Source organism: Accipiter gentilis, chromosome 2, assembly GCF_929443795.1.
Source record: "Accipiter gentilis chromosome 2, bAccGen1.1, whole genome shotgun sequence".
Taxonomy (NCBI): domain Eukaryota; kingdom Metazoa; phylum Chordata; class Aves; order Accipitriformes; family Accipitridae; genus Astur; species Astur gentilis.
In genome coordinates, this window is record NC_064881.1 from 42040371 (window position 1) to 42065236 (window position 24866).

General features: G+C 46.0%; 2 protein-coding genes across 4 annotated transcripts in view; both read right to left on the reverse strand.

Moving 5' to 3' along the window:
• Positions 1-3895: 3895 nt before the first annotated feature.
• On the reverse strand, positions 3896-16273 carry C2H8orf76 (chromosome 2 C8orf76 homolog). Of its 3 annotated transcripts, none has more exons than XM_049827246.1 (6): positions 16113-16271; positions 15901-15996; positions 13141-13284; positions 11832-12349; positions 9334-9466; positions 3896-8186 (listed from the first exon to the last, which is right to left on the reverse strand). In XM_049827246.1, the coding sequence occupies exons 1-6, from the start codon at positions 16224-16226 to the stop codon at positions 7980-7982; spliced, it is 1212 nt and encodes a 403-aa protein (XP_049683203.1). In that variant the 5' UTR covers positions 16227-16271; the 3' UTR covers positions 3896-7979. The 3 variants fall into 3 exon arrangements, 2 of the variants coding, with proteins under 2 accessions (XP_049683203.1, XP_049683218.1); XM_049827261.1 differs by having other exon boundaries at positions 8072-8722; positions 16113-16273; XR_007509366.1 differs by having other exon boundaries at positions 8082-8186; positions 8486-9466; positions 16113-16273.
• Positions 16274-22613: 6340 nt separating this feature from the next.
• ZHX1 (zinc fingers and homeoboxes 1) overlaps positions 22614-24866 on the reverse strand; it is a 30541-nt gene continuing 28288 nt past the window's right edge. Inside the window, exon 4 of the mRNA XM_049827202.1 lies at positions 22614-24843. The gene's annotated coding sequence lies outside the window, so the exon portion shown is untranslated. The remainder of the gene's footprint in view (positions 24844-24866) is intronic.

The window sequence follows — 24866 nt, forward strand, 5'->3', positions numbered from 1 at the left end:
TTCTTCTGAAATCAACAGGAACAGAATTAAACATACGTGTCCCCCCAGCCTAATTAAGATTTTTCTTCCAAATTTGATTCAGTTCCCTGATCCTGTTGTGGCCCAACTGCATGTGGCACAGAGGTGGAGCTCTGGGGAGAAGTTCGTAGACCACTACCTCTGAAGCCTTCATTTCCTCAGGCCATGACCCATGAAATCCATGAAGGAGCTCTTCTCATCTCTGTGGGGCAAGGTAGTTTGCCTACAGACGTTTTGGAGAACACAGCTAATGAGAAGTCGGTAAGGGACAAGCTAATAACCCAGAAGGAGTACTGTGAGTTAAGATGAGCCGATTTCAGCCCTGGATCAGGGACACAGCTTGTGCTAGTTCAAACGACAGCTGAACTTGAACATCAAATGAATGGAATTTCAGTTTTGATGGAAAACAGAGTTTACCATTTCAGCAATGAGTTACGCCAAAAATCCTAACAGGCCCTCACAAGCTTGATCACTCAGTGATGAGGGGAACATGTGGATACAGGCAGCTGCAGAAACTACCTGTCAGGAGGTCACGGCAGGATGCTGACATACCTCATCTACCTGCTGCAAGGGAAGGGCTCGAATAAGCACTGCTACCATACAATGCACCCTCAGCAAGTTTGCGGATGACACCAAGCTGAGTGGTGCAGTTGATTCACTTGAGGGATGGGATGCCATCCAGAGGGACCTGGACAGGCTGGAGGCCCATGTGAACATCATGAGGTTCAACAAGGCCAAGTGCAAGGCCCTGCACCTGGGTCAGGGCAACCCCCAGTATCAATACAGGCTGGGGGATGAAGGGATTGCAGGCAGCCCTGCAGAGAAGGACTTGGGGATACTGGTGGATGAAAAGCTGGACGTGAACTGGCACTGTATGCTCGCAGCCCAGAAAGCCAACTGTGTCCTGGGCTGCATCAAAAGCAGCGTGGCCAGCAGGTCGAGGGAGGTGATTCTGCCCCTCTACTCTGCTCTGGCGAGACCCCACCTGCAGTACTGCATCCAGCTCTGGGGACAGTCCCTACAAAGGCCCGTAATTACCCTCCAGAGTGCCCCCGGGCCTTATCTGGGCTTTGCTGGGGCCCGTTGGAGGCACTGTTGGGCTTCCTTACCTTCCAGTTGCTGACTGTTGGCCCTGCTATCCCAGCATCAGAGCAGCGATGCCGCAATCCGCTCACCTGGCTGGTGGCTGTCATCTTTCCACATCTCTCCAAGTTCTGACGACGTGGTCAGGGGCCAGGTGGTTTCTGCCTCCTGCCTGATTTCTCTCACTCCTGCCTCCCATTTCTTTGCTGAAGGACCAGCTTCTTGATCAAAACCTTCCTCCTCCTCCTCTTCCCCTGCTAATCGACCCGTTGACCGCGTTGTCCACTGTTTCTTTTCCACTACTGTAAGTTGTTAGTTGGGTGCCTATCGCCGCCATGGTGTCCTCAGATGCAGTTTGGGTCTGTCTCTACTGTCATGTCCTCAGATGTAGTTTGCATCCCCGTCTCAGCCAAGGCATTCTCAGAGGTGGTTTGGGTCCCTGCCCTAACGACAGGCCTCCGAGAGCACTGAACTGGCTGAGCAGGCACAGGCCAAGCCCCAGGACAGTGCTGGAAACTGCTGGTTTTCACTGGGGTGAGACCCTTCAGCACTATGAGGGCTGCTGTGGGGAAAGTTAACTCCATCCCAGCCAGACCCAGTAGAGCCTTACATGGTCTGTCCTGGCCCCCCTGTGCACAAAGGAGAGGTGCGACCTAAAACCTAAAGAGTAAAGATGTCTTCCAAGACACGTGCAATAGGATTTGACTGACGGTAACCCTGCCTGTACAAGTGGGTTTGCTGCTAGAAGAAAGCAGACCAAAAGGTCTGAAAAGCGGCCAAGTTGCGACAAAAAAAACGTGTACGGCCTTTGCAATGGGTTGGCCTTGGCTGGCTGCCAGGTGCCCCACTCAGCCCACCCCTCCACTGCGTGTATAATACACTACAATATGGTGTATACGATACACTATAATAAGGCCGCACCCGGCCCGTGGCAGACGCCGTCTCTGCTCCCGCGCGGTGAAGGCAGGCAGCGGCTGGCGTGGGGTCGGGGGTTTGCCGTCCCTCGCAGACCCAGGGAAGGCGGCTGGTGGTGACTGTTGGCAGCAGCGTTCGGCGGCTGTCGGCGGCTGATGGCCTGTCCTGTCCCCCCCCCGCCTCCCCGAGCCTTCAGCCATGAGGCAGGATGGGGGCCTGTTGCCTGGGGCCGTGAAATCGTTTCCTCAGCAGAGGGCTGGAGACAGAAGAGAGCATGCCGGAGCTTTGCTGGCACAGGACCAGCAGAACAAAGCCTCACCGAAGGCAGCTGAGGAGCTCCAGGCCCAACTGGCTGCAAGTGATGAGGGCTCACAATATGTGAGCAGCCTCAGCTGCTCAAGTGTGAGGAGTTAGAGGTGCAGCTTCTGGAGGAGACGGAACACCAGACTGGCTGAAGAAAATTCTTGCCTCCATGGGCTGATGTGCTGGGCAGAAAAGGTTCAAGCTGAAAATGCCAACCTGAGGGGGCAACTGACGCGAGTGGCAGAGGAGTGAAATTCTGCCATCCGAGCCATCAGCTGTCTTCAAACCTGTCTGGAAGCTGCAGAGACCAAACTGAAAGCTGTGAAAGACATGGCAGAAAGCGCTCAGTGAGAAATAAAAAGGGACCATGGAAAAGCCAGGCAACTGTTTCGAGCCCCGGCGAGTGAACCAGAGAACTGGGTTCAGAGCCCCTCAGTCAGCTTGGGCAGAGGACACTCCTGGGTCCTGCAAGTGAGACAGAACCACCGGTAGCAGACAAACAGTCCGTCATCCTGCAGGCTCTGGGACAATGACCAGGAAAGCTTTGAGCATTCATAGCTCGATACAGCTACGCTCCTTTTGATGGTCCCAATGAGCAGCCTGAACTAGAGCTTCCTCAAACTACTGGACAATCTGTTTGTCTTTGGACAGGTGGATGAAGACGGCTGGTCTGTGGGAGAGCTGGCAGACGGCACAAGAGGATTCATCTCCTCTAATTTTGCTGAGGACGATTCAGATGACAACCTGGAAAGCGAGAACTGGAATGACCCTCATCATTATATTTTTGGTCGCTCGCCTATTCTGGAGGAAGATGAAGAGGATCTAGATGTGGGTGGTAGGGGCTGAAATGAATAAACAAACGTAGCCTATACCAACCTCCAGAATATCTGCAGTAGTGAATTGGTACTTAAAAGTGATTTTTTTTAGACTTTTAGAGTTTTGTAGAATAGAGGGATCTCTCAAGGGCAGCAGAGGCTTCCAACGGGCACCAGCAAAGCCCAAATAAGGCCCCTGGGGCTTTCTGGAGGGTAACTCTGCTACGTCAGAGCACCACTGCTGTTGGCAGCGATGGGGACCCCCCTGTCAGGGCTGGTTGCTGTGCATGTCCTCACCGTGGGGAGCGGAGAGCGAAGCCAAACAAAGTGGCGCTGCCCAAGGGACTCTCCGCACAGGCATCACTCACGTGCCAGGAAAGGATGTTTGCAGGGCACCTCGAACCCACTGCTGCCCCTGCATTCGCACTCTGGCAGTAAGCTGAATGAATAGGCTGGGCTTGGCCAGGGCTTTCCAGAGTGTCCCCGCATCCCTTCCCCAGCCCAAACCGGCCCTGCAGGTCTTCTGGCTGAGGTGCTTCTGCTGGTGTCCTGGGAGCGTTCCCCATTAAGGCACTTCTGAGCGTGAAGCCTGATGTCCGGCTGTACGACTGCTAATGGAGCACACCTCGTGTGCAATTGCTGCTCACGCAGAAAGCACGCAGAGGAGCACGCCCTCCAGGACATCCCCTGTGCTTGCTGCTTGTGCTCCTTGGGAGTATTTCACTGAATGGTTCTTCAACAGCCTGCTTTTTTTGCAAAAAAAAAAAAAGAACATCCCCTGGTCTGCCCCTGTTGCTCCTCCTAGAAAATAAAGAACACCCAGGCTTTCCTCCTTCCTGGACCACTGCACACCACAGGCTCATGCAGCCCCCTTCCATGACCCTTGCTAGGCCTGCCAGCTGTACCTCTGTCCCTGGGGAAGGCATGGAGCAACAGATCCTGGAAACAACTTCCAAGTTGTCCTGTGAAGGACAAGGCGGCAATGGGAAGTAGTCAGCATGGATTTACCATGAGGCAATTCCGCCTTATCGCATATCGCATACGAGGCAGGAAGGTCACCTTACATCAAATGAACCTCCCAGGGGCCAGGGCTCAGGGGGTGTCCCACCCCGAGTTCCAGCTGGCCACTCATCCCAACAGAGAACTACAGTTCAAGCTTCACTGAGTCCTAAAGGACCGTCAATTTTCTTCCCATTTCCCAGAATTTCTGCCAGCGGCAAACCCTGTTTTACCTTATCTATTGAACCCCCCATGACTGATGCTGCCCCCAGTTTTAGTACCTCCCCAGGGAATGCAGATCCCACAAGGACAATAGGGGAACTCACCCAGCACTGGCTGTGTCGTATGCCACCACCACACTCAACAGGTTGGGAACCCGCAGAATCCCACCTGGGTCGCCAACTTGTTACCAAAATGGATTTGCTTGCATTTTTCTTTTCTTCTAGTTTGTGGGCAGGTACCGTAAAGAGGGCAGGAGAAGCAGGCACTAGCTAAAACCCTTTTGTTATTGCCAGCAGTGAAGGTCCCTCTCAGCTGGGTGCACGAGCAGGACCCCATGTTATAACTCTTGATTCCTTATGAGTGATCTTAAGACTATTCCCATACTCATTTTTACAATAACATTGCCTGCAGATGGAAAGTAGAGAATAATTTATTTTGTTTTCCATTGCTTCTATACACAGCCTTTCCTTTTTTCTTTATTCAACTGCCTTTATCTTGACCCACAGGTCCTTTTTTTTTTTCCATCTTATTTTCTCTTTCCCTATTATGCTGAGGAGGGGGAGTGACAGGAGAAGTGGCAATGATTTTAAACTGAAAGAGAGTAGATTGAGACTGGACATAAGGAAGCAACTTTTTACGATGAGGGTGGTGAGACACTGGAACAGGTTGCCCAGAGAAGTTGCGGATGTCCCATCCCTGGAAGTGTCAAGGCCAAGTTGGATGGGGCTTTGAGCAACCTGGTCTAGTGGAAGGTGTCCCTGCCCATGGCAGGGGGGTTGGACTAGATGATCTTTGAAGGTCCCTTCCAACCCAAATGCTTCTATGATTCTGTGATGGAGAAAACTGTGTTAATGTCACTAGTTACAGCACTAACACGTTCCCTCACCTCAAAACGAGCACTATTCAAACACTCAATATCAAGACACACAACTAGAATGTGTTTGTACACAGCTATCATTTCAGAAGCATCAGAACCAGGGTCAGAGGGTCCTTCCCGAAGCGTCTGTAACACAAGCAAGTGTTAAAATAACAAAATCAAACCTCAGTAACGATTAACGGAATCTCACTTGCAGTTTGCAATACTAAAATTTGCTATTTAACTCAGCGTGGAATACCAGTGCATGTACTAATACCAATAATAATATCCTAAGAGCCAAAACATGAAGAAATCTATTACAGGCAGATGTAGAATTATGCAGAACATAGAAGCAACGATGAAGCATTCAAATGCAAGATGGAAATGCTAAGACCCTCATGAGATATGATCCAAACCAGAAAACTAGAGTTAGAAGTGGCATGCTAAAAAAGTGAGGAGCAGGCCAAAAAAGGAGGAATTGAAGTAGCTGAGATGAGAGATAGCCAGGCACAAGTGGGACAAAGGAGTATTTCATAGCCCCAGTGCAATAAACACTGGTTATTTGGAACAGTAACTATGCAACACATTCAGAACAACATTCATGTTGGTTTTAACTACGGCAAAGAAAACAACATTTTTGCTTTATTGTTACGTTTGAGAAAAATACTGCCTGTTCTTAAGAACTGCCACTTGCCTTCCACTCCTGGAGCCAGTAGGGAGTTAACCGTTATGTTCCCAGTCTAAGAGACAACCTCAAGTCAAACAATCTGCACACACAGCAAATGTTTCCAAATCACCTTGGCTAGCCACTGTGTATTTCGGACATCTCAGCCACAAAATGACAACACTTGGCAAGTATTTAATTTGCTGCTAAAACAGCTCCAATGCTATTTCCACCTTCTAAATTGTGGAGCCAAATCATTTGGCAAGCTCCCATTAAATATCTATACAGACCTGGTTCCACAAAAGCTGTTTTCTGGTGTCCTAACTACTGAACCTACTCCAGAGCTGTGGCAAAACAAATTATAGCCTTTTTATGTGGGTACTCATGACCTTAAGTTCGAGAGGAAACCGGGAGACGTACTGCTGACATATTTGGCATTAAGCTTTCCATGTTTGCTACATCTGTGCTGTAAGACATTCTACTATTGATGCCAACATTGTAATTAATTTACAGCACGTTATGGACAGGCTCTACTGAAAACTTATGACACCAGTTAGTCTTAAAGGCATCTCCAGCCCTTCAGGCAGGCTTCGCTGCCATCCAAATATAGTGCTCCACACACACACACAAAAATTTCCACCTAGCAAAGCACACGCATGACTAAACCAAATATTCTGTAATACATTATGAGTGTGTTAATGCTTACCCAAGTACACTTGCCAAGTCATCATCTTTCGTAACAAGCTGACCAGGATGTGGTTTAATCGCATTAAGTCACCAAACTATCAAAGATAATTTGACATGGCTGAAGGCAATATTCCATTTTTTCCGGAGAGGTTTCACAGCCAACTTGGCAGAGGGCTATACCATACCAAGGGTTAGTCACAGGTTCCCTAACCAGTATGTTAAAGCTTTAAAATTCACCTAAATGTAGCAGATACAAAGTGTGTTCACATGTGGTGAATTACCATTCAATTGTGAGTTATTTAAAGTTTCAGCATTCTTTAGTACTTCAGAAAGAAAACACAGGAAAACATGAAGAAAAGTTACAGCAAATTATATCTAAGAGATTCCTGGTTTTAAACTATATCCATTAAAGAACACTTTTACAAAATGCTATGAAGAATTTATGTCTCAGTTTAAGAGAAGATGGGGGAAGAACACACCTTGTTTGCCTCAAATGTAAATTATTTCAAGCAAAAGAAACTACAGGATAATCTCTGCCTTTTTCTGTAGAAGCCCAAAGCACGTAGCATTGATGCTTCAGAAAGTAAAGCAAAGTGGTGTCATTATCAACTGAAAGCATAACATAAGGAGCTGTATGATGCAGAAACAACACTGCCAGTTTTCACAGCAAAGATCTTCTTCCTTGCAGGGTTTTACAAAGGGTATGATCTGACTAAACACTCTTCAGTGCATATAAACAACGTTGACAGTTTTTCTCCTCCCTCATCTAAGCACATTGAAGACAAGACTATAGCTAGTTCTACACCTCCTAAAAACTCTTAGCTTTGAAGAAAGAAAATCTCCTTCCAGTTCTAGGTTCAATACTTGCCACTTAGATTTTTTTTCTTAAAACATATGGAATTATTCTTATTGACAATTTCTCAGCACAAACATATTTAAGAATCCTAGCTATCCATTTCTGAACAATAAATCACTATAATGTCACTTAATCGAGAAATATTTTAAAAATTAATTAAGAAAATGGCTTATTCCATGGGTCTAAATGCAGCAACATAGAATTTGACACCAAGAAACTTTCAAACTGGACATCATAAAGGAAGCCTTCCACCCCACTGGCACTGCAGACCTCAAAAAAATCACAGGTGCTCCAATCACAACATGGTGAGGTTTATGATGGAAAGCTACCTCTGAAAGCTGAAGTGAAAGCTCGATTTTATTCCAGATTCCTTACTACTTTAAATACAAACAAATCAGTGAACAAAGAAGAAGATGAGATGTTAAGAGTTTAAATGCAGAGATTTATACATATATTCTTAAAAGATATACAATAAGAATTCTTAAAAAATGTAATATTAACTTTATTGCATATATCATTCCATAATTATTTGGAGGGATGAGAATAAATACAACAAAACCTTTAAGTTACCGAAGGTGGGAGACCTAGATCTGAATGGAATTGTCTATCAAAGTGACATAAATCATCTTGGAGATTACTGAACCATTTGATTTCAAATTCTGTGGCTGATGCAGTTACCAATGATGACAGTGCTGAAGGGCCTATGCATTTTACCTCACCCTGAAATTCCTCTTTTAGCTTTTCTGGTATAAGATCCTGCCCCATAACCTGCAAACAGAGTAAGAAAGAAGATGGGAAACAAGAAAATAACTTGCAGAGAAAACAGCAAAATTGACATTAATAACAGATCTTTACAAGAAAAGCCCTTGACACATGAACCACACGCCATCCAGGAGAAGTTTCCAAGTCACGATCCAGTTGCATTCTGCAATAAACATGGAGAGCTGAGAGCCCAAGCTTCACAGCTGCACAACCCCGCCCAGATTCTGGCTATGCTTGTACAGGAGGATTTTTACTCTCTGACTAGCAGCGGAAATCTCAACGCCAACTCTGCGTTCAGTGCTCACCTTGAAACAGCACCAACACTCCGGATCTCCTCCTGGGGGGGTGTGGGACCAAGGGAGGCAAGGAGAGAAGTTTCTTCTCCCAACCTTTTCACAACCTGAGACAGACTGCAAGCTACTGCCCTCTTATGGATGAAATCCCACACGACCGCCTGCCAATCCCGCAGCAGCTGGACTTTCACCAACTTCAAGCTGTCATACCGACAGCAAAGTTAGAATCTCACTGGCTTCCTTTTGTTCCTTAAGATAAAAGTCAGAAACTCTATAAATAGTACTAAAAATGTTTAATCTCTATGAATAAAGTCATGCAATGTTACTCTCCTCCTTTGTATTTCTGTAAAACTAGAAGCCAGTACATCAAACAGAAGGAAGAAATCATGTAAAAGGATGTCTCTGGCTTTTTCTGAAAATGTTTAATACTTTCTCTGGAAGTGTTTAATAGTGCTGTGGCCATCAAAGTAATCCCCACTTCCATTTCATACTTGTGATTCACTTTGTGGCATCTAAAATTCCTGAGATAAAATCTGCGTCCCAGGAAACACACAGTGACGATGCAGCTGCAAATACAGGTCCAATGAGAAACTTAACAACCCTGAACATTCCCAAAAGGAGAATCTCAGCAGAACAGAGATACAGCTGCATGACACAAGCCAGAGCTATATAGGTATCACTGTCAGCTCCAGATAACACACTACTGGGGCTACCCACCCCAGCTAATTTACCTTGCTTCCTGGGCCAGTTAATTAGCTGAGGGGAGTGTCGCTTACAGGACTTTGTGCCTGAACTGGCTCAGGTACCTCAACCAGCCTATGTATAGCTGAGAACTTGCACACAATGAAACATCCCCTTACCTTGGTCATCAACAGCAAGGAGTTTTCATTGAAACCAAGTCGTGCCACCTTGTCATCAATTTCTTTTTGGCCTTTTATGTTATTCTCTAGCGCAAAGGACGACTGTTGCAACTGGATAAGTTGAAGTAAAAGCCTGAAATGAAAGAGGCAGTTAAAAAAAGGCACAGCTGGCAAAAGAGTAAGTCAGCAAACCTCAAAAAAACCCAAAATATAATACTTTAAAACAGCTCTTCTTCCTGACTTTTGCTGACTGCAAAAACTGCAAAGAAATGAACAAATCCATATCAATCTACTATAGGTATGGTATATTTGTGCTATGACAGAAGTACTGAGAAGTACTTTTGAAAAACAACATGGCAAGTATCTCTGGCTACTCTGCACACACACTTTTTTCCCCATGTATTTGCCACACAATTCAAAAGTGAAGCTTGGATCTGCTAGCACTAACTGCAGCGTATCAGGTGTCCCACATCCTTAGTAACGCCTAACAAGACCGCAGAGCATTTTTGCCTGTAGCAGTGATTATCTTTGTAACCTGAAAAGCTAGAAATTTGCGGGTTTTAGACAAATACCAAACATCCTCCCTACACAGGCCAACCTTGGGATATTTTCTAAAACCTTTCACCACAGTTTTATGTTCAAGGCAGTGCGCCAGAAGTCACCACCATGATTCAGTGAAGGTTAGACATTATGCTGACAACGTGGCTTCATGTCACGGAGGGACCCCATCACGAACTGCTCGACCAGAGAGAACAGTGGCAGTTTCCAGAGTCCTCCTCACACAAGGACCGTAAAACATGTCAGCAGAGGAAGTATCTAAGTATATTCAACCAAGGGAACACTGGGACTTAGCAGTATCATTACTGAAACTACATTTAATTCAAGCTTCATGCATAAAGAACAACAACAACAGATTTTTTTTATCACATTTACCAAAGTTAAATGAAGCAGGTCTTACAATAAAGGTGGGTATTTTTATGAAGAGAAGACTTAAGATTTTAGATGGAAGTTTTCATTTGAGCATTATAAACATGAAAATTTACAAGTCTGAGCCAAGAAACCATTTGTAAATTCAGTAAAGTTTTGACTGAGAAATTCAAAGTAAAAATGGAAAGTATTTTTAATTTGTAAAGTGTTTTTGTTTCAAAATTTGCATCAACATAATATAAGAAAGAATGAAATCTCAATGAAAATTAAACAAAACCGTTTCTCCAAATTTTTTGTTGTTGTTGGCAGAACTAGAAGAGTCAATTATTCATGATGCGTTAACACAGAACCTTATTTCCTACAAAAAGCAATACTAACATCTCTTTTCCAGCTGCAAATTATGCTGCACATATGTTTATGCAACATCCACATCTCACTTAAAATCCAACAGACCTGAACATATTAGACAACCTAGTTAATGCATAAGACCTGGGCAGGGGAGACGCTTACCCTGAACAAGTGTATCTGCAAATATAAACCGCAGTAACACTTTGTGAAACTGTGCAGCCAAGCAAGTAAATCCCACAGTTTATAATTGTCTCAATGCTGAATCATACATATTGAAACAAGCAACACAGATTATTTTAATATGAATGGAGCTTTAATATTCAGTATCAGTACTAAATCTATTAACTTCTTCCAAGTAGCAAAGTCACCGTCTCTTAGTCTGAGTACAGTTAAAAGCTACCATATCTTTTTTTAGATTTCTTAAATCTTTCCCTAACAGGGCAGTTATAAAGTGTTCTCTGTAAACATGTGCGGAAGTTCATAAAATGGCTTTAAATACGTTTGGTGACTAATATGTTACTGAGAGGCAAGAGAGGAAAAAAACCTCCAAGACTATTTTAACAAAGCCAGATCCTAATTATCTCTTTGAAAGATTATGTTTTGGAGATTTTTGTTGTGTGCAAGAGTTTTAGGTAGGAAGAGAGAGAAGAGAAGAAAAGAAAAGAGCATTTTAATGCAGCCCTGTCAATCAGCTGTCACAGAGTTCATTTTTCAACCTCATCCATTATGCAGATTGGGGCATTATTATAACATACATTTTCGCTCAAGCATGAGGCTTCAAGCAAAGAAGACAGGTGGTACTCGCAGAAGGAAGACTGGCTAGCCTTCCCTTTGGGGCACTTCTGCTGCTGCATCTTTAATACCAAACCAGGAAACAGCCATGCTCTAACAGGAGCATTTATTGAAGAACAAGCCCTTTTGTATATAATTACTTCAAAAGATTCATATAATAAGGTCATTAAAAAATGCTTTACTTCTCAACAGTGCATGACACTGGTTAACTCTTTCCGCTCAGATTTAGGTTGTTCACAGCTACCACGCTAGTGGACTTTGCTTTTTAGATCTAAAGCAATAGCAGGGTGCTTCTAAGTTAGCGTTGCCATTGCTGAAACAAACATTTAAATTGAAAATGTAAACTGAAAATATTAAGGCTGGGAAAAATATGCTTTAAATTGTTCTCGATTGGGAGAAGTTAACAATATTCTAAGAATACGTTTAGCTACCTTGCTCTAATAAACGAGGCACATGCCTTTATCCCAACTCTCTTCGACATGTTCTGCTCCCAGGACTCGGAGGCTGTGCGTTTCACTTCGTCCATCCTTTCCAGTTCTTCTGAAGTGCAGGGGAATTCTTTTACAGCTTGGCTGCTGCTACAAGTCACGGCATTCTCCCTCTTTGTTTCTGTAGCAAGGCTGGACCAAGGGCCTTCTTTCTGGCCATCTGATCTGTGAGGCTGCAAATTAATCTCTCTTCCAGCTGATGTTTTGAAACTACTATCACTTACACTAACCTCTTCAGATTGATTTAGATTTGTTTCTGGAATGACCAATGGAGACAAACTCTGTAAAAGGCTCATATAAGATTCAGCAAGTAACTTCCAGTACCAAGGGTTGAAAGGATGTAAGCAGATCAGCTGCTGCAGACATGTGATCTTTTCTTCTACATTTTCCAGACCCTGGTAAATGGCAAACTGCAGGTTGAGAACCGTTGTTAAGTGATCTGTGTTAGTAGCGCCGTTTCTCTAGAAACAAAAGATAATAGCTTAAAAACAGGAGTAGAACAGAATCATCCTTTAGAGCCTAAGAAAATGTCTCCCTGAAAAATTACACACAAATATCACTAAAGGTAATTTTTAAATTGTACAAAACTGTGCTCTTAATTTTAAATGATATGTGATACGGATCACGCACAATCAAGCTGACAGCATTCCCTCTAGCTAGCTTGTCCCAGTCTGAAAAGCAAGAAGGCTCCGAATGCTGTCATTTGTTTATTTGCCTTCAGAGTTTTATACAGCTGCCCTTCTTTGTAGTATAAACACCCTTTATATAAAATAAACAGCAGCAGTAAAATTCTAACAGACTTCAGAGCCTCTGGACTTTTTCCTTTATGGGAAAAACTCAATTTGTGGTTAGATACTCTTCTTGGTGGCAGTTTGGCAGCAAGCATATGGAAATAAAAGGGAGTTTTGAACCGTCACTTTTATAGTGGAAAGATTTAAGCACTCATTTATCCCCTTTCTTATAATTCCTATTACATTACATTAATTCTGCCTGGCAGAGCATGATATTTAGTCCCTTCCAGGACTACCAGCCTCCCTGCACAGGGAGCTCATTGTGGTACAGGGTGTTCTGATTTCTAAAGAGTGATTATATCTGCAGTGACAGTTACCCTCTGTTTACCAAATACTCTGAGCACTGAACATCCTGAAGGATTATAGACATGAAGATTATTTTTCCAGAAAATGGTCCATCTAAGAGAAGTACTGGCAATATTTTCACGTTCAAAGCCTAAAAGAAAGATTGCATTATTTACCAATTTTTCTGCGATATCCAGAGCCTCCTTGTGCCTTCCCAGGCGACATAAACACCGAGCCTGACCCTCTTGGACATCTCGTCTCATTGCAACGTTACTGCGAGGTAAGACTAGTAAGCAATTCGAGTACTCACACAGGGCTTTCTAGTAGTGTTGACAAAAAGAAAAGCCAAACAAAACAGTGAGACATTTTCATTTAAAAGAAAGCCTGACAGGATGTTTTGTTTATGACTACAGTCACAAAGGGAATTCAGGACCTGAAGTCCACATTTTCATTTCTCTGGACTCAGCTACCACCTATGCCAGCAACAAACGAGGGCCCCGGTACTACACAGCCAAGTCTAGACAGTGATAAGCAACCTCAATCCTAACTCGTGTTTAAGCCCTGACAGGATTCACCACACATCTGTCCACCTCTCCCCCACCAGGCCTGATCCAGAAGGGATGATCCATCAACCTGGGCAATATGTGACTCAAGGCATCTTCTCCCCAGCTACCAACTCAATGATCAGAGCACTCATCCTAAATTTGGATGATCTTGTTTCCAATCTGTGACATTCTCCACGGCAAGGTTTGAACCTGCAAGTACCTCACCTCACATGGATAATCAGCACATTGGAGAATACAACAAGGAAGGTGAATCTCCATTGTTTCTGTAGGGTGGTTTTAATTTGCATGAAATAATTAAATATTAATTGGACTAAGGAAAAAGACAAGAATGAGCAATATTTCTGTAGCTTAATGCTCAGGGCACTCACCAGGACTCCAATTAACATTTAAATGCATTAAATTAAGTATTCAGTGAAGCTCAGACTGGATTCCTGGTTCCTCCCCCTTTATGTAAGTGCCCAGACCAGAAGACTAAAGAGCAGTGCTTATTCTCCCATCTCTCAAAATGAATATTTAATTATTCCTTGTGAACCTGAATGGTTCTAACAGAAAAAGCTTCTAGGCGACATACCCTAAATACTTCCTAGCAAAGTGGCTGACGTATTTTTCTTCCCTGGTGTTAGCTTGCATTCCTTCTCAAGCAAAAGAGGGCGCTCCCCTCTGCCCAGTGAGTGCAGCAGCCACTGGTGAAAATGGATTAGAGGAGGGTTGCAGGACACCCCTGTTCGCCCTGTTATGTGATAAAGGGATATAACCTGGCAAGGATCAGGCATTACGAATCCCAAGCAGATTCTACAGTCATCTATATCCTAAAAATGGGCACAGCTCAGATCACTGCTGTCCTTGGCATTTCCTACCAAGTGGCCTAGGCTGACGTAAAAAAGTATTCAGAACGAGTGAAGAGATTACTACCCCCATTTACTTACTTCCAGCCCCCTTTCTAAGGTCGGTGCTCTCAAATCTGTAATTTTATGTACAGTCTAGTGCTGGTTCTGGTTCTGTCACAGTGATCCAGATTAGCAATAAGACTGAAGACTAGATGTTTTTCACACGGATCACTGCCACAGAAAAGGGTTAGGAAACAACGGTCTGTTCCACTAGCAGATCTGAGGGGGTGTCATTCTCTCCTGAGAGGGCACCACAGCACACAGCAAGTAGCAATCTGCTCTTCCTGAGGGTCAGCAGCCATGTCTGACTGCAGCCCGAGGCATCTCTCTTCTCAGCACACTTTTATGAATCCCTTCAGGGCATCCCAGCTGAGACAGGAAAGCATCTGTCGGGTATAGACAAGACAGCAGTAGTGCTGAAATAACATTAAAAAGCAGAAGTCAGTACCAACTGAGGTACAAAAAGATCAACAAATCCAATGGGCAAGGCGAAAGGAGTGGAGTCAGAAGTCGGCCTGAGGGCTTTAAAATCAGGGAGCCTCTAATGCAAACCACAGCCTGGAACAAGAAGCTATCACAGCTGAAACAAGGGCAGAAGCAGCTGATTTCAACCAGGAAACAAGGTAACAAAAGACTACATTTCTGCAACTAGGACTACAGAGGCAGGAGAGCATCAATGATCAGGAATACGGCTCAGGAAGTAGACAGTGAGGGCAGGGTCGAGGACTACAGCAGGCAGGAAGAGAAACGGGGAACATAAATGCACCCCAAAGGCACAACGAGCCATCCAGAGCGAAGGGAGGCAGCAGAGAGGTGGGGCAATTAATGATGAGGCTCCTAAGCCAACTGTCAGGAGCCTGACAACTACAGTCAGCTTTCACCTGCCAGCTGGGGGAGCTCTGAGAAAGGTGAGCTGGCAGCCAGGTGGTTGCCAGCAATCTGACTGCCTTTGTGGGACACGGTATTATCCCCAGGAGCAGAGAAATCCACATGCTTAACTCTGGCTGGCCATGAGGTCCACGGCCACAAACACCAGCTCTGCTCACCGCTGAACCGCTCAGATGCGCAAGCCTGATCCGGATCAGCTCTGGGCGCAGAGCAGCATTTCTGGCCAGTTTACACCGACTTCACGCTGACTCCTGGAAAGATGTCATCTGGCTGGGGGAGCTCGCCAGAGCACAGTTACCCATCGTGGCCTGACCGCAGCTCAGCCAGCAGGACGGCTCTTCACCAGCTCACCGTGACTGCCCGTGGGGCTGTCACGCTGTCCGCACAAGCGAGGAGCCATCAAGCCGGACGACTCCAGCACCCCCAGGCTGTGCCTCAGTCGGGAGGCTTTTTTACATAAATACACAAACACACGCACTCAGCACGGCGGGGACCACAGGATCACCCCAGCTCATATCCCCGCAACTTCCACCGACCAGGGCCCGGGCTCGGCCCAGGCCCGAGGCCCCAGGCCGTGCCAGAGCCCTGGAAATACCTCAAACTCCTGCTGCCGGTAGGCCCAGTCCGCCCGGAACTTGCTGGCCGTTAGCCCCCCGGCGCCTTCCCCGCCGTCCGCCTCGCTGCGAAACCACTGCGGGCACAGCACAAACCCGTCAGGGGGGACGAGGCCGCCCCCGCCCTACCCGGGCGGCCCCTTCGGCCGCTCCCGCCGCCCCCCCGCCGCCGCCGCCGCCCCCGGCTCCTCACGCGGGGCTCGCAGTGCTTCGCTCCGCAGGCCGGCCCGGCCCCGCCGCCCGGGCCCCGCTCCCGGCTCGGGGCGAAGAGGGAGTCCTCGAACTGCCAGCCCAGCAGCGGCTCCATCCCCGCCGCTCACGCCCGGACCGGCCGCCGCCCGGCGGCAGCGCGCCCCCTGCCGGGCCGACCCTCCGGGAGGTCCACCGAGGGCGGCGGTGCGGGCCGCCGGGGGCACCGAGTTAGGGGCGGCGCGGGCTAGAGGGGAGGCGGCGGGCAGCGGCCATCTTAGGCAGGGCGGCGTGAGGGAGGGCTGCGGAGCGTGGCCCGCCGGGAGCTGTAGTCCCGACCGCCGGGCCCGGCTCCCTCCCTCCGGCCCTGCCCGCTGAGTGCCTGAGGCGGGCGGGCGAGCGAAGGAACGGCCGCGGAAGGGCTGGTGTCCTCCTCCGCTAGCCGGGCGGGGAGCGCCGCTAAGGCCGGGGCACCGACTGGAAAGGGGGTCGGCGGCAGCCCGGGTGCCGCCGGCCTTGCCGAGGGTGAGCCCGCCGAGCGAGCGAAGCGAGAGCAGAGGAAGGCCCTGCCTCGGGACGGCCGGCGACTCCTCGTTTCTGGCCTTTGCCCGTCGGCTTTGGGAGGCGGGTCGGGTGCTTGCGCTCCCCGCCGGGCAGCAGGGCCGTCACACCTCCCCGGCTCTGGCGAGGAGTTTGGTCACAAGTCACTGTAATGGAAATGTTGCAAGATCTTGTAACAAATAGTTGAGCCAAAGTGTCCCCTGCTTTGGTAAATTAATTGCATAATTGTGGAGTTGTTCTCTTAGTATCTTGGCCCGCAGCCCGTGCGGGGGTGGGCGGGAGTGTATTTCGGTAACTTTGCCATTTGATTTCAGTTCTGCCCTAAAGCAGAAGGGGAAACTCGTGACATCTCAGGCTTTCCGAGGCAGGATTTCCCAGGGCCCCCTACGCTGCAATGGGAAAAGGGGACACGACACAGTGAAGACTGATCCCAGAGCTCCTTCAAGACGTCAACATTTTCAGGCACATCGTTGTTCATTAACAGCACCTAGGTGAAGTTGTAGCTACCCCAGCTGTCTGTCCTGCCTCATGATAACTACCGTGCACAGAGTGTGCTGTGTTTTAATTATACTGCAATGCTGTTTCCTCTCTCCACCTTGACAGTCCATCCATCCAGGAAGGTCCATTATCTCCCCTCTAATCACCATGCAGGTTTGGAGAAGGTGAGCTGAAAAGTCATCCTTGTACTTCCTTAACCTGCAAAATGGACTGATGAACCTGGTATACCAGAACAGCTTTTGAGGCCAAAGGACTGTTCGTATGGATAATTTTAAAGGTTTCCTTCAAGTAGACATGTAAAACATGGGTTCCGGGTTTGGTTTTCTTTGTTCATTCTATGTGGATACATGCTTAAAATATCCTTCTGTACCAGCATAGCTATGAGTGGATGCAGCATTGGCTGGCATAAATCCCTGTGTAGAAACGCCACTTTGGCAGGTAGATTTGATCAGAGAAATGAAGGGGTATTGAGGTTTCTTTTGCTTTTAAACTTGCTGCTTGGCAAACAAGCCCTCCTGAATGTAGGAAACTGCTTAGCAAGTAAGTCTGGAGAGAATCAGGAGTTTGCTCAACATGCCTCAGTCTTTTTGTTAAAAGCATCAAGGTAGGCGAGCGCAATCAGAGCTGCTTGTATGTGCACACCAAAACCATCTGGCTTCCTCCTGCCTGCAGACCTGTGTGATATGCTGCTGCAGAACAGGCAGAGTGCACAGGAGTCAGCCTGCGGAGGTTAGTGTTAGTGTCTAAACAGTTACAACACTTCTCATATATGCTGGACACAAGCGTTCATTTCCCACTCTTTCAGGACTGCTGGTCACGCTGCAACACACCAGTCTAATGAGCAAAGCACGAAAATCCAGCAAGACGGTTAAGAACAAATCAAAAAGAAGAAAAACCAAAAAAGAAACATGAGTAATCAAAGTGAAATGTGGCCCCAGCTCAAAGTAAAACACAAAGAGCAAGGCATTCCCAGGGGCAAATCCCAGAGCAGCCGTTTGGCTGCCAGCTTGGATTGCGGAGTCCTCTAGGGCTGGGGGGATTCAGCCGTCGTTGCCTCTGAGGATACCAACGTGGTCTGTAAAGGCTCTGTGTTGCAATGCAGAGAATGCCTTTGTCTGGTAAATCAGTGATAGGAGAGCAGCGATTCCTGAGCACCACACAGGGGGCCTAGCAGCTGACTGCATGGTTTCAGTCATAAGTCATGGGCATAATATTGCCTCTCTTCTTCCTTCCTCCCTTGCCTTGGCTCTCCCCTTCTTCTGCCTCCCCTCAGGCATTTTAAAGGCTCCTCATGTATTAGTTACAGAAAATAAAAAAATGCAACTTTAGGAAATTCCTGTGCCTTGTCAGCACCAGAGATTTGCTCAATTTCTCCTCTAAGACCTAAGTCATCAGTGTGGCTGCCAGAATACAAATTCCCACCGTACTTAAGTAAAGCTGTTTGCCTGAGTTTGCATGGCATGATTTGCCGCGGTGCTGTTAGCCTCGGCTTCATGCAGGAGAAAACAACGTCTGTGGAAGAGGCAGCTTTGAGGGGGCTCAGATACATGAGCCCTACGAGAGCCTGCGCTGCTGCAGCTGCTCTGTGTAGGCAGCTTTGGAGATAAAAAGAAGCTGTAGATTAATCTCTTCCTAAAGGCAGCCAAGGTCTTACTCCACCACCAGCCTAAACCACCAGCTCAGCACGTGAACGTCACACCAAAAAAACAAATGGGCTCCAGTAAGTTGTGGTCGCCGAACAAGTTCCTGTGCATCAGCAAAGCTATTGTAGCTGTTCACACGAGCATGCCTCATTATGCCGGCAGTGAGGTGCTGTGACCCAGCTTCAGCCTCAGTGAACGGGGAGCAGGGTAGCGTGCTTCATCTTGCAGTCAGGGTGAGCCCAGAAAAAGCCTGGGTGGTGAAGACAACTCAAGCAATAGGCAGGAATTTGTCACACTGCCCTATTCCCTGAGCCTTTTGGCCAGGAAAAGAAAATACGGCGTGACAGACAGAGCTTGTCTAGATCCCAACAGCCCTTCTTCTCCCTGCTTCCCAATCTACTCTGTGGCAAAATTAATTCAGAAGAATTCTCCCCCAGTGCTTCTTTAATTACTGATGTTATTATTTGTATTGTGATAGCCTCCATGGGTTCTTGCCACAGCCTGGCCACTCTTGTGCCAGCAGAATGCACACCACAAAGGTTTCAGAGACCATCAAGCACGCACAGTAGAAACAAGAAACCTTGGTCGGCAACTAGGGCCCTATCTTGGTAAGCACTACCCACACACATCGGCTAAGGAATAATGCAGCTCTCACATGGTTTATAGCTTTATTAAAATATGCTGGAACGGAGCTGCCCCTGGAAGAAAGCAAAAGAGAGACTAGTTCCCTTCTCAAAGAAAGAGAGCTGCCTGCAGTGAAGAGGGCAGTAAGGCCCACAGGCAGCATTCCTCAAAGGATGGGTGGCTCCTGAATTGCTAAGTGGATTCTTACAGACATTGTGAAATATTCATACCTTGAGGGAAGATTAGTTTTCTTTTTTGACAGTCATAACATATGCTCTTCCCTAAACATGTTCATGAAAAGAGGAGCGGCTCTTTATTTGCTGACATTGGCTGTGTCCTTGTCTCTTGCCTTTTATTTAGATTGCAAGTTCTTTACAGCAGAGACCATCTTTCATCCTCTTTGCATGGTGTCAGTTGTAAGGGGATATTGTCCATGACTAAGGCGGGAGGGTAATACAAATAACAACATTTCATGGCTAGGGGCATACAGAGGTTATCACTACTACAAACTGCAAACAAAACGGCAGTTAAAGCTCTGACAAGCTCAGATGAGCTCTAGCATATCTTACTACGATGGTTTGAGATGCAACTGCAGAGCTCAAGAGCAATCCTTCTTTAACAGTAAGTGGTCACACTGAGTGAGGGTGGCAAAAGACTGCCCCCCCGAGCCAAAGCTCCTAGAAGTTACTGACCCAAATTTCAGGAAAAATTGAATACTTGTCTCAAACTCAGTACATCTTTAAAGAAGTGCTGGTAGAATTGGGATGAACCTCCATCCATCTCAAGCGAGCTGAGAAACCAATTCAGCCAAATGTGACCAAGAGGAAGCTGCATTTGCTAAATCCAGATCTGTCTCCAAGGAAGGTAAAACCAGGACTGAGCAAAGGCAAAAGTGGGAACTAAAATGACTCCTTACTCCTAAAGGGGGAAAGTGCTCCAGCACTCTCGCGCACTGCGGAAGGAAGAGAGTATAATTGAAACCAGGGCAGTACTAACATGAGAGTCAAGAGGCCAGCGGCTGAGCAGAAGGGCATCAGGCAAGAAACCAAGTAGGAAGAGGGGACTGGGGAGGTGGAGATGGCCAGAGCAGCATCACTGCTCCAACCACCTGCTGAGTCCAGCGGGCAGGGAATATCCTTTTGCTTTCTCATGTCTCCAGAAGAGTAAAACCATGGAATCTGGTGTCTTTGTAAATTATCAAGCCACCCCACAGTTCTAGTAAAACTCAACAAAAATGAATGGGGAGGGGAGGGGTTGTGCATCATGGAAATCAAAGAGTAAGAACTGCTTGTTGTTAACAGAAGCCAAAAGCTGTTTAGGGGTTCTTAGGACAGACAGGAGAGGACACATCCCCCAAAAGATGGTTCATTTGCCTGTTCTACCTTAAAACAGCACAACCTTTCGAACACCTGGCAAGCCATATTAACTAGGCCATAATCCTTCCCCCTCAGGCCTCACAAAACCCAATAAAGTCGTTATTGCCAAAAGGGTGCACTACGCACAGATGTGTTCAGCTATTAATGGGTTTTGCAACTATTTTCTGTCTAGTAAGATAAATGATGAACAGAATGAGCATGCCCTTGGGTTTGACCAGAACGCTGTTGAAAAGAGAAGAGGAAAAAAGCTTTCTGCAAAGACAGAAAGGTGGTGGTGATCAGGTGCTGGGAAGAATCCTAAAACAGTGATCTTCCTGTGCAAGCCTGCAGATTTCCAGTACTGATAAGAATCACACGTCTGAACTGCTTCACTCAGCCGTGTAGTACAAGCACTGAGATGGTACCTTGATGGTCTCTGGATACAAGCTGGATGCTGAAGTCATGGCAAAGAGTGGTATCTCTGATACACTGCTCTAACTGGAAAAAAACCCAACAGACTCGCGGTTGGGCATGCTGAAGTTTGTATGCCCCCTTCTATGCCCTTTTTTCAGTTTTATCAGTTTTTCTGAAAACTCATTAACTTCCCCTGGCCACAGTTATGCTTGTTGCTTAATTGCTACTTGTGATGAAACCAGGCCGTGGAGATCACAGCAGATTTGTTACCTCTCTAGGTCAAAACATTACTACTGCAGTTTTCAAGACTGGGCAGGACTAACTAACGCTGATGGCAACTCCTCTAGGACACCATTTAAGCATCCTTGGCTGCTGTAGACCTCTATTCTAATAACATCCATTAAACTGAGCTGACTTCCTACAATATTGCTGTCTTGCAGAACAAAGAGAAACAAATCTAAAGAATTAGAAAAAATAGGCTACATTGAAGAAATATACCCAGGGCTTCAGGACTGCCCTTGAGTGACCCTCACAACTCATGGGCTTTTCCAGTCGTGCTCTCCTTTTCCATAGGGAGGCTGGCAGGGGAGGCTGCCTCCACAAGGGAAACAACCAAACTGTTGATTCTTCTCATTTCCCATGCAGCTTTTGCACTGCTGGAAAGGGCCAGTGGAAACTGCTATTAAATTTAGCTTCTATGGCTTCATATTTGCCTTGTACAAGTATCAGTGCTCGCAGAAAGCGTGAGGCAAAGCAGAGGGAAAGCACTGCTCAATGAACAAACACAAACAAAATGCAGAAATCAAGAATGGACTTTGCCCACAAGTGCTCCCTTCCTGAAATTGTTGCAAGTGAAATGAATTTAGAGCAAAGAACACCATAAAACATACATCAGCAATGCAGTTTTTAACTTTGTGGTATCACTAAGAAAAATGATGAGCCACTTCATCACAGGGCTTCCAGGGGCCTCTGTTTCTGCACTTTGTGGGTGCTGGGTACGATGCTTGCACAGAAATCCTTGCAGCTGGACTTCACCTGGAGGCTCTGGCCAGCTGTAGGAAATAAACTGCAGGATTGAGAGCACTTACGCTTGTAATATTATTTGTACCATCTCTTTCAGTTCAGAACTTGTTATTATTAGAGGCTATTTTGTGGGCCCTCTTCCATGTTAGTCCCTTAAGACTGGCTTCACTGCAATTATGGTTTTTTCCTATTTGGCTTTCATTTAGGAAAACTGAAAATCACTAAGAGGAGAATTACTGCCAACACTGACCTTTATTTTCACCCAAAGACACAAATCAACTAGGTGCGACACACACTTTCCCTTTTTCCGTCTTTTCTTTCTTCTACCAAATAAATATTTTAAGGTAATGAACATCAGCTCAGCACTGAGCCTGTAAAGAAACACACATGGGAGAGGAATTAGTCACAATGCTAATAGTTCAACATCATAGCAGTAGAAACATATAAATATATTCAAAGGTTTCATTTTACAGTATTTGAAGTGCAACAAGTCATTTAACAACCAAAAATGTTAGAAACCACCATCCGACAGACTGAAGACCACCACCAGCAGTATTTCAAAGCAACGCCAGGTCCACAGGGAGCAATTTAACATCATTCTAGAGGGAACTCGCTGGCATAAAAAGAAAAATAAGGCAGCGCACAAAGTGGCTTGGTATTTTAAATTCTTAAAAATAGTAGTTGACAGTATTGTTATGAAAACAAATGGAAGATGGAAGGGGCTGGGAAGAGGAGGCTGGGAGAGGGGAAACAACCCACAAGGCCAGCTGGTCTCTTGTGAAAATATCGACTGAATTGCAGCATTTTGGAATCGCTGATAACACTGTAAACAAAAAAGGTAACTGTTTAAAAAAAGGTGACTGTGTGCATAATCCAGGGCTTTTCATAACTCCTTCATTAGCTGACAGATTCCTGAATAAACATTCTTCCCCCCCTCCCCCCATTTTTTCACCAAACCAAGTAAAACTATTTGGCCAAACACCAAGCTGTACTGACTACTAGCGCTCATCTCCAGGCCTGTGCATAGGTCACTACTTCAGCTAGGGACGTAATTTTTCGGGACTGTCATAAGCTACAGCACAGGAACGAATCTATCGCCTTAAAAACATCTTTTTCTCAGGTGGGGATAAGTCTGTGGGCATGATGCTAGGTCCTGCAGGGAAGACCGGGTCTTTAGCCCCTCCAGTTGCAGCACAACAGCAGAAGTAGACGGGTGCGATGAGTCATGCCAACGCAAGACAGCAGCACTGCCTCCGGTGGGGAGCTTCTGTGAGTGACAGCAAGTCAGGCGTGCTGGAGAGATGCAGAGCTCAACAGAAAGTGCTCATCTCAGACCCTTCTTCTCTGAGGATAAGGCACATGTTAAAAGCAGCCACAAAGCACGATGTCCAACTGACAGGGACTTCAGCAGGGAGGTGGTTCCTAGTTGCCCCTACTCTTCCCACCCCAAATATTTTAAATGCGATAATAAAGAGCATCCGCCTTAGTAAGAAAAATCACGTGAACATCCCTGGCCTGCTGACGCAGCAGAACAGTTCAGCAACAAGCAGCTGTACTGACTCGCACGTGAAGCTGACCTCGCACTGGCTGTTCAGCCAAGCCAGCTCTCCAAATTCAATGCATCTGAGGAATCGGTGAAATTCAGTTTTGTGTAACAGGAGAAAAGACATTTGAGAAGATCTAGTTTGTGACATTTTCATACAGATGTGGTTCCTGGTTTTCATATCACCTCTTAAAACCACACGCACTCAGTAAGGAGACATTTATTCCACTATTTCTGTTTTCAAATTTTTGGTACAAAGTTTATTTTCAGAAGTTCCCACATGATCCTTTCTTCTACCAGCGTCTTTTAGGATTTTTCTATCTCTGATTTATTTTCTTTATCTGTTGAAGCAAAAGCAATAATTGCTACAGAAAGCAATAATGGCAATATTACAAATATTTTACAGCAGCATCCGTTCATCTCTTTGCCTCAAAAAAATAACAAAAATAAATCCAAAGACAAGATCCGTACTGCCACAAAGGCTTAGGTTTGTAATATCCAGAAGTATGCTGTGTTCCCATACATGAGTTGTACAAGTCCAGCACAACTTTCCAAGTTTGTGCAGAGCCTGATAAATAAGACACAGAAATATCAGTTATGTTATACTGTTTCTAAGAACTTTTACTCTGTAAAATGTTTGGTCACTCAAAGCTATAAGCTTAATCACATATCAAAGAACACAGGCAATAAAGCCCATCTTACTAGAACATATAGTATTAGGCCAAACAAAATATAAGAGGACAAAATCTAGTGGTCACTGAAGCCTCTTCAAAAAAGGTCTAAAACAGAATGTTTCCATCATGTATCAGAATAAAAATGTACTGTATTAAAATTTGATTTTTTTTTTTTTTTTTACAAGCTGTCTTTTAATCAGTCTTCTATTTACAGTGCAGAACTTCTGCCAACTGCAGTAGTTTAACTTTGGCACAACACTAAGTTCCAATCCTTTTGAGTATTCAAGTCCTGTGTGTGTCCAAAAATTTTCTTGGTTTCACGAAAGATTAGGCCCATTCACAGTTAACCAGTTTTCTTGAACTTTTTCAAGAATTGCTTCCCCTTCACCACATTGGGCAGCTACAAAGGAAAGACACTGTAAG

What these genes read in the sequence shown, in the direction of transcription:
- C2H8orf76 (XM_049827246.1), bottom strand. Translation starts at nt 16,226, where the DNA reads ATGGAGCCGCTGCTGGGCTGGCAGTTCGAGGACTCCCTCTTCGCCCCG. An exon ending in GCCTCGTTTATTAGAGCAAG is followed by an intron (nt 9,467 to 11,831) that starts GTAGCTAAACGT and finishes CTTTCATTTCAG; the next exon opens with GCTTTTACTTCAACTTATCC. An exon ending in CCTTGCTGTTGATGACCAAG is followed by an intron (nt 8,187 to 9,333) that starts GTAAGGGGATGT and finishes CTCTGTTTGCAG; the next exon opens with GTTATGGGGCAGGATCTTAT.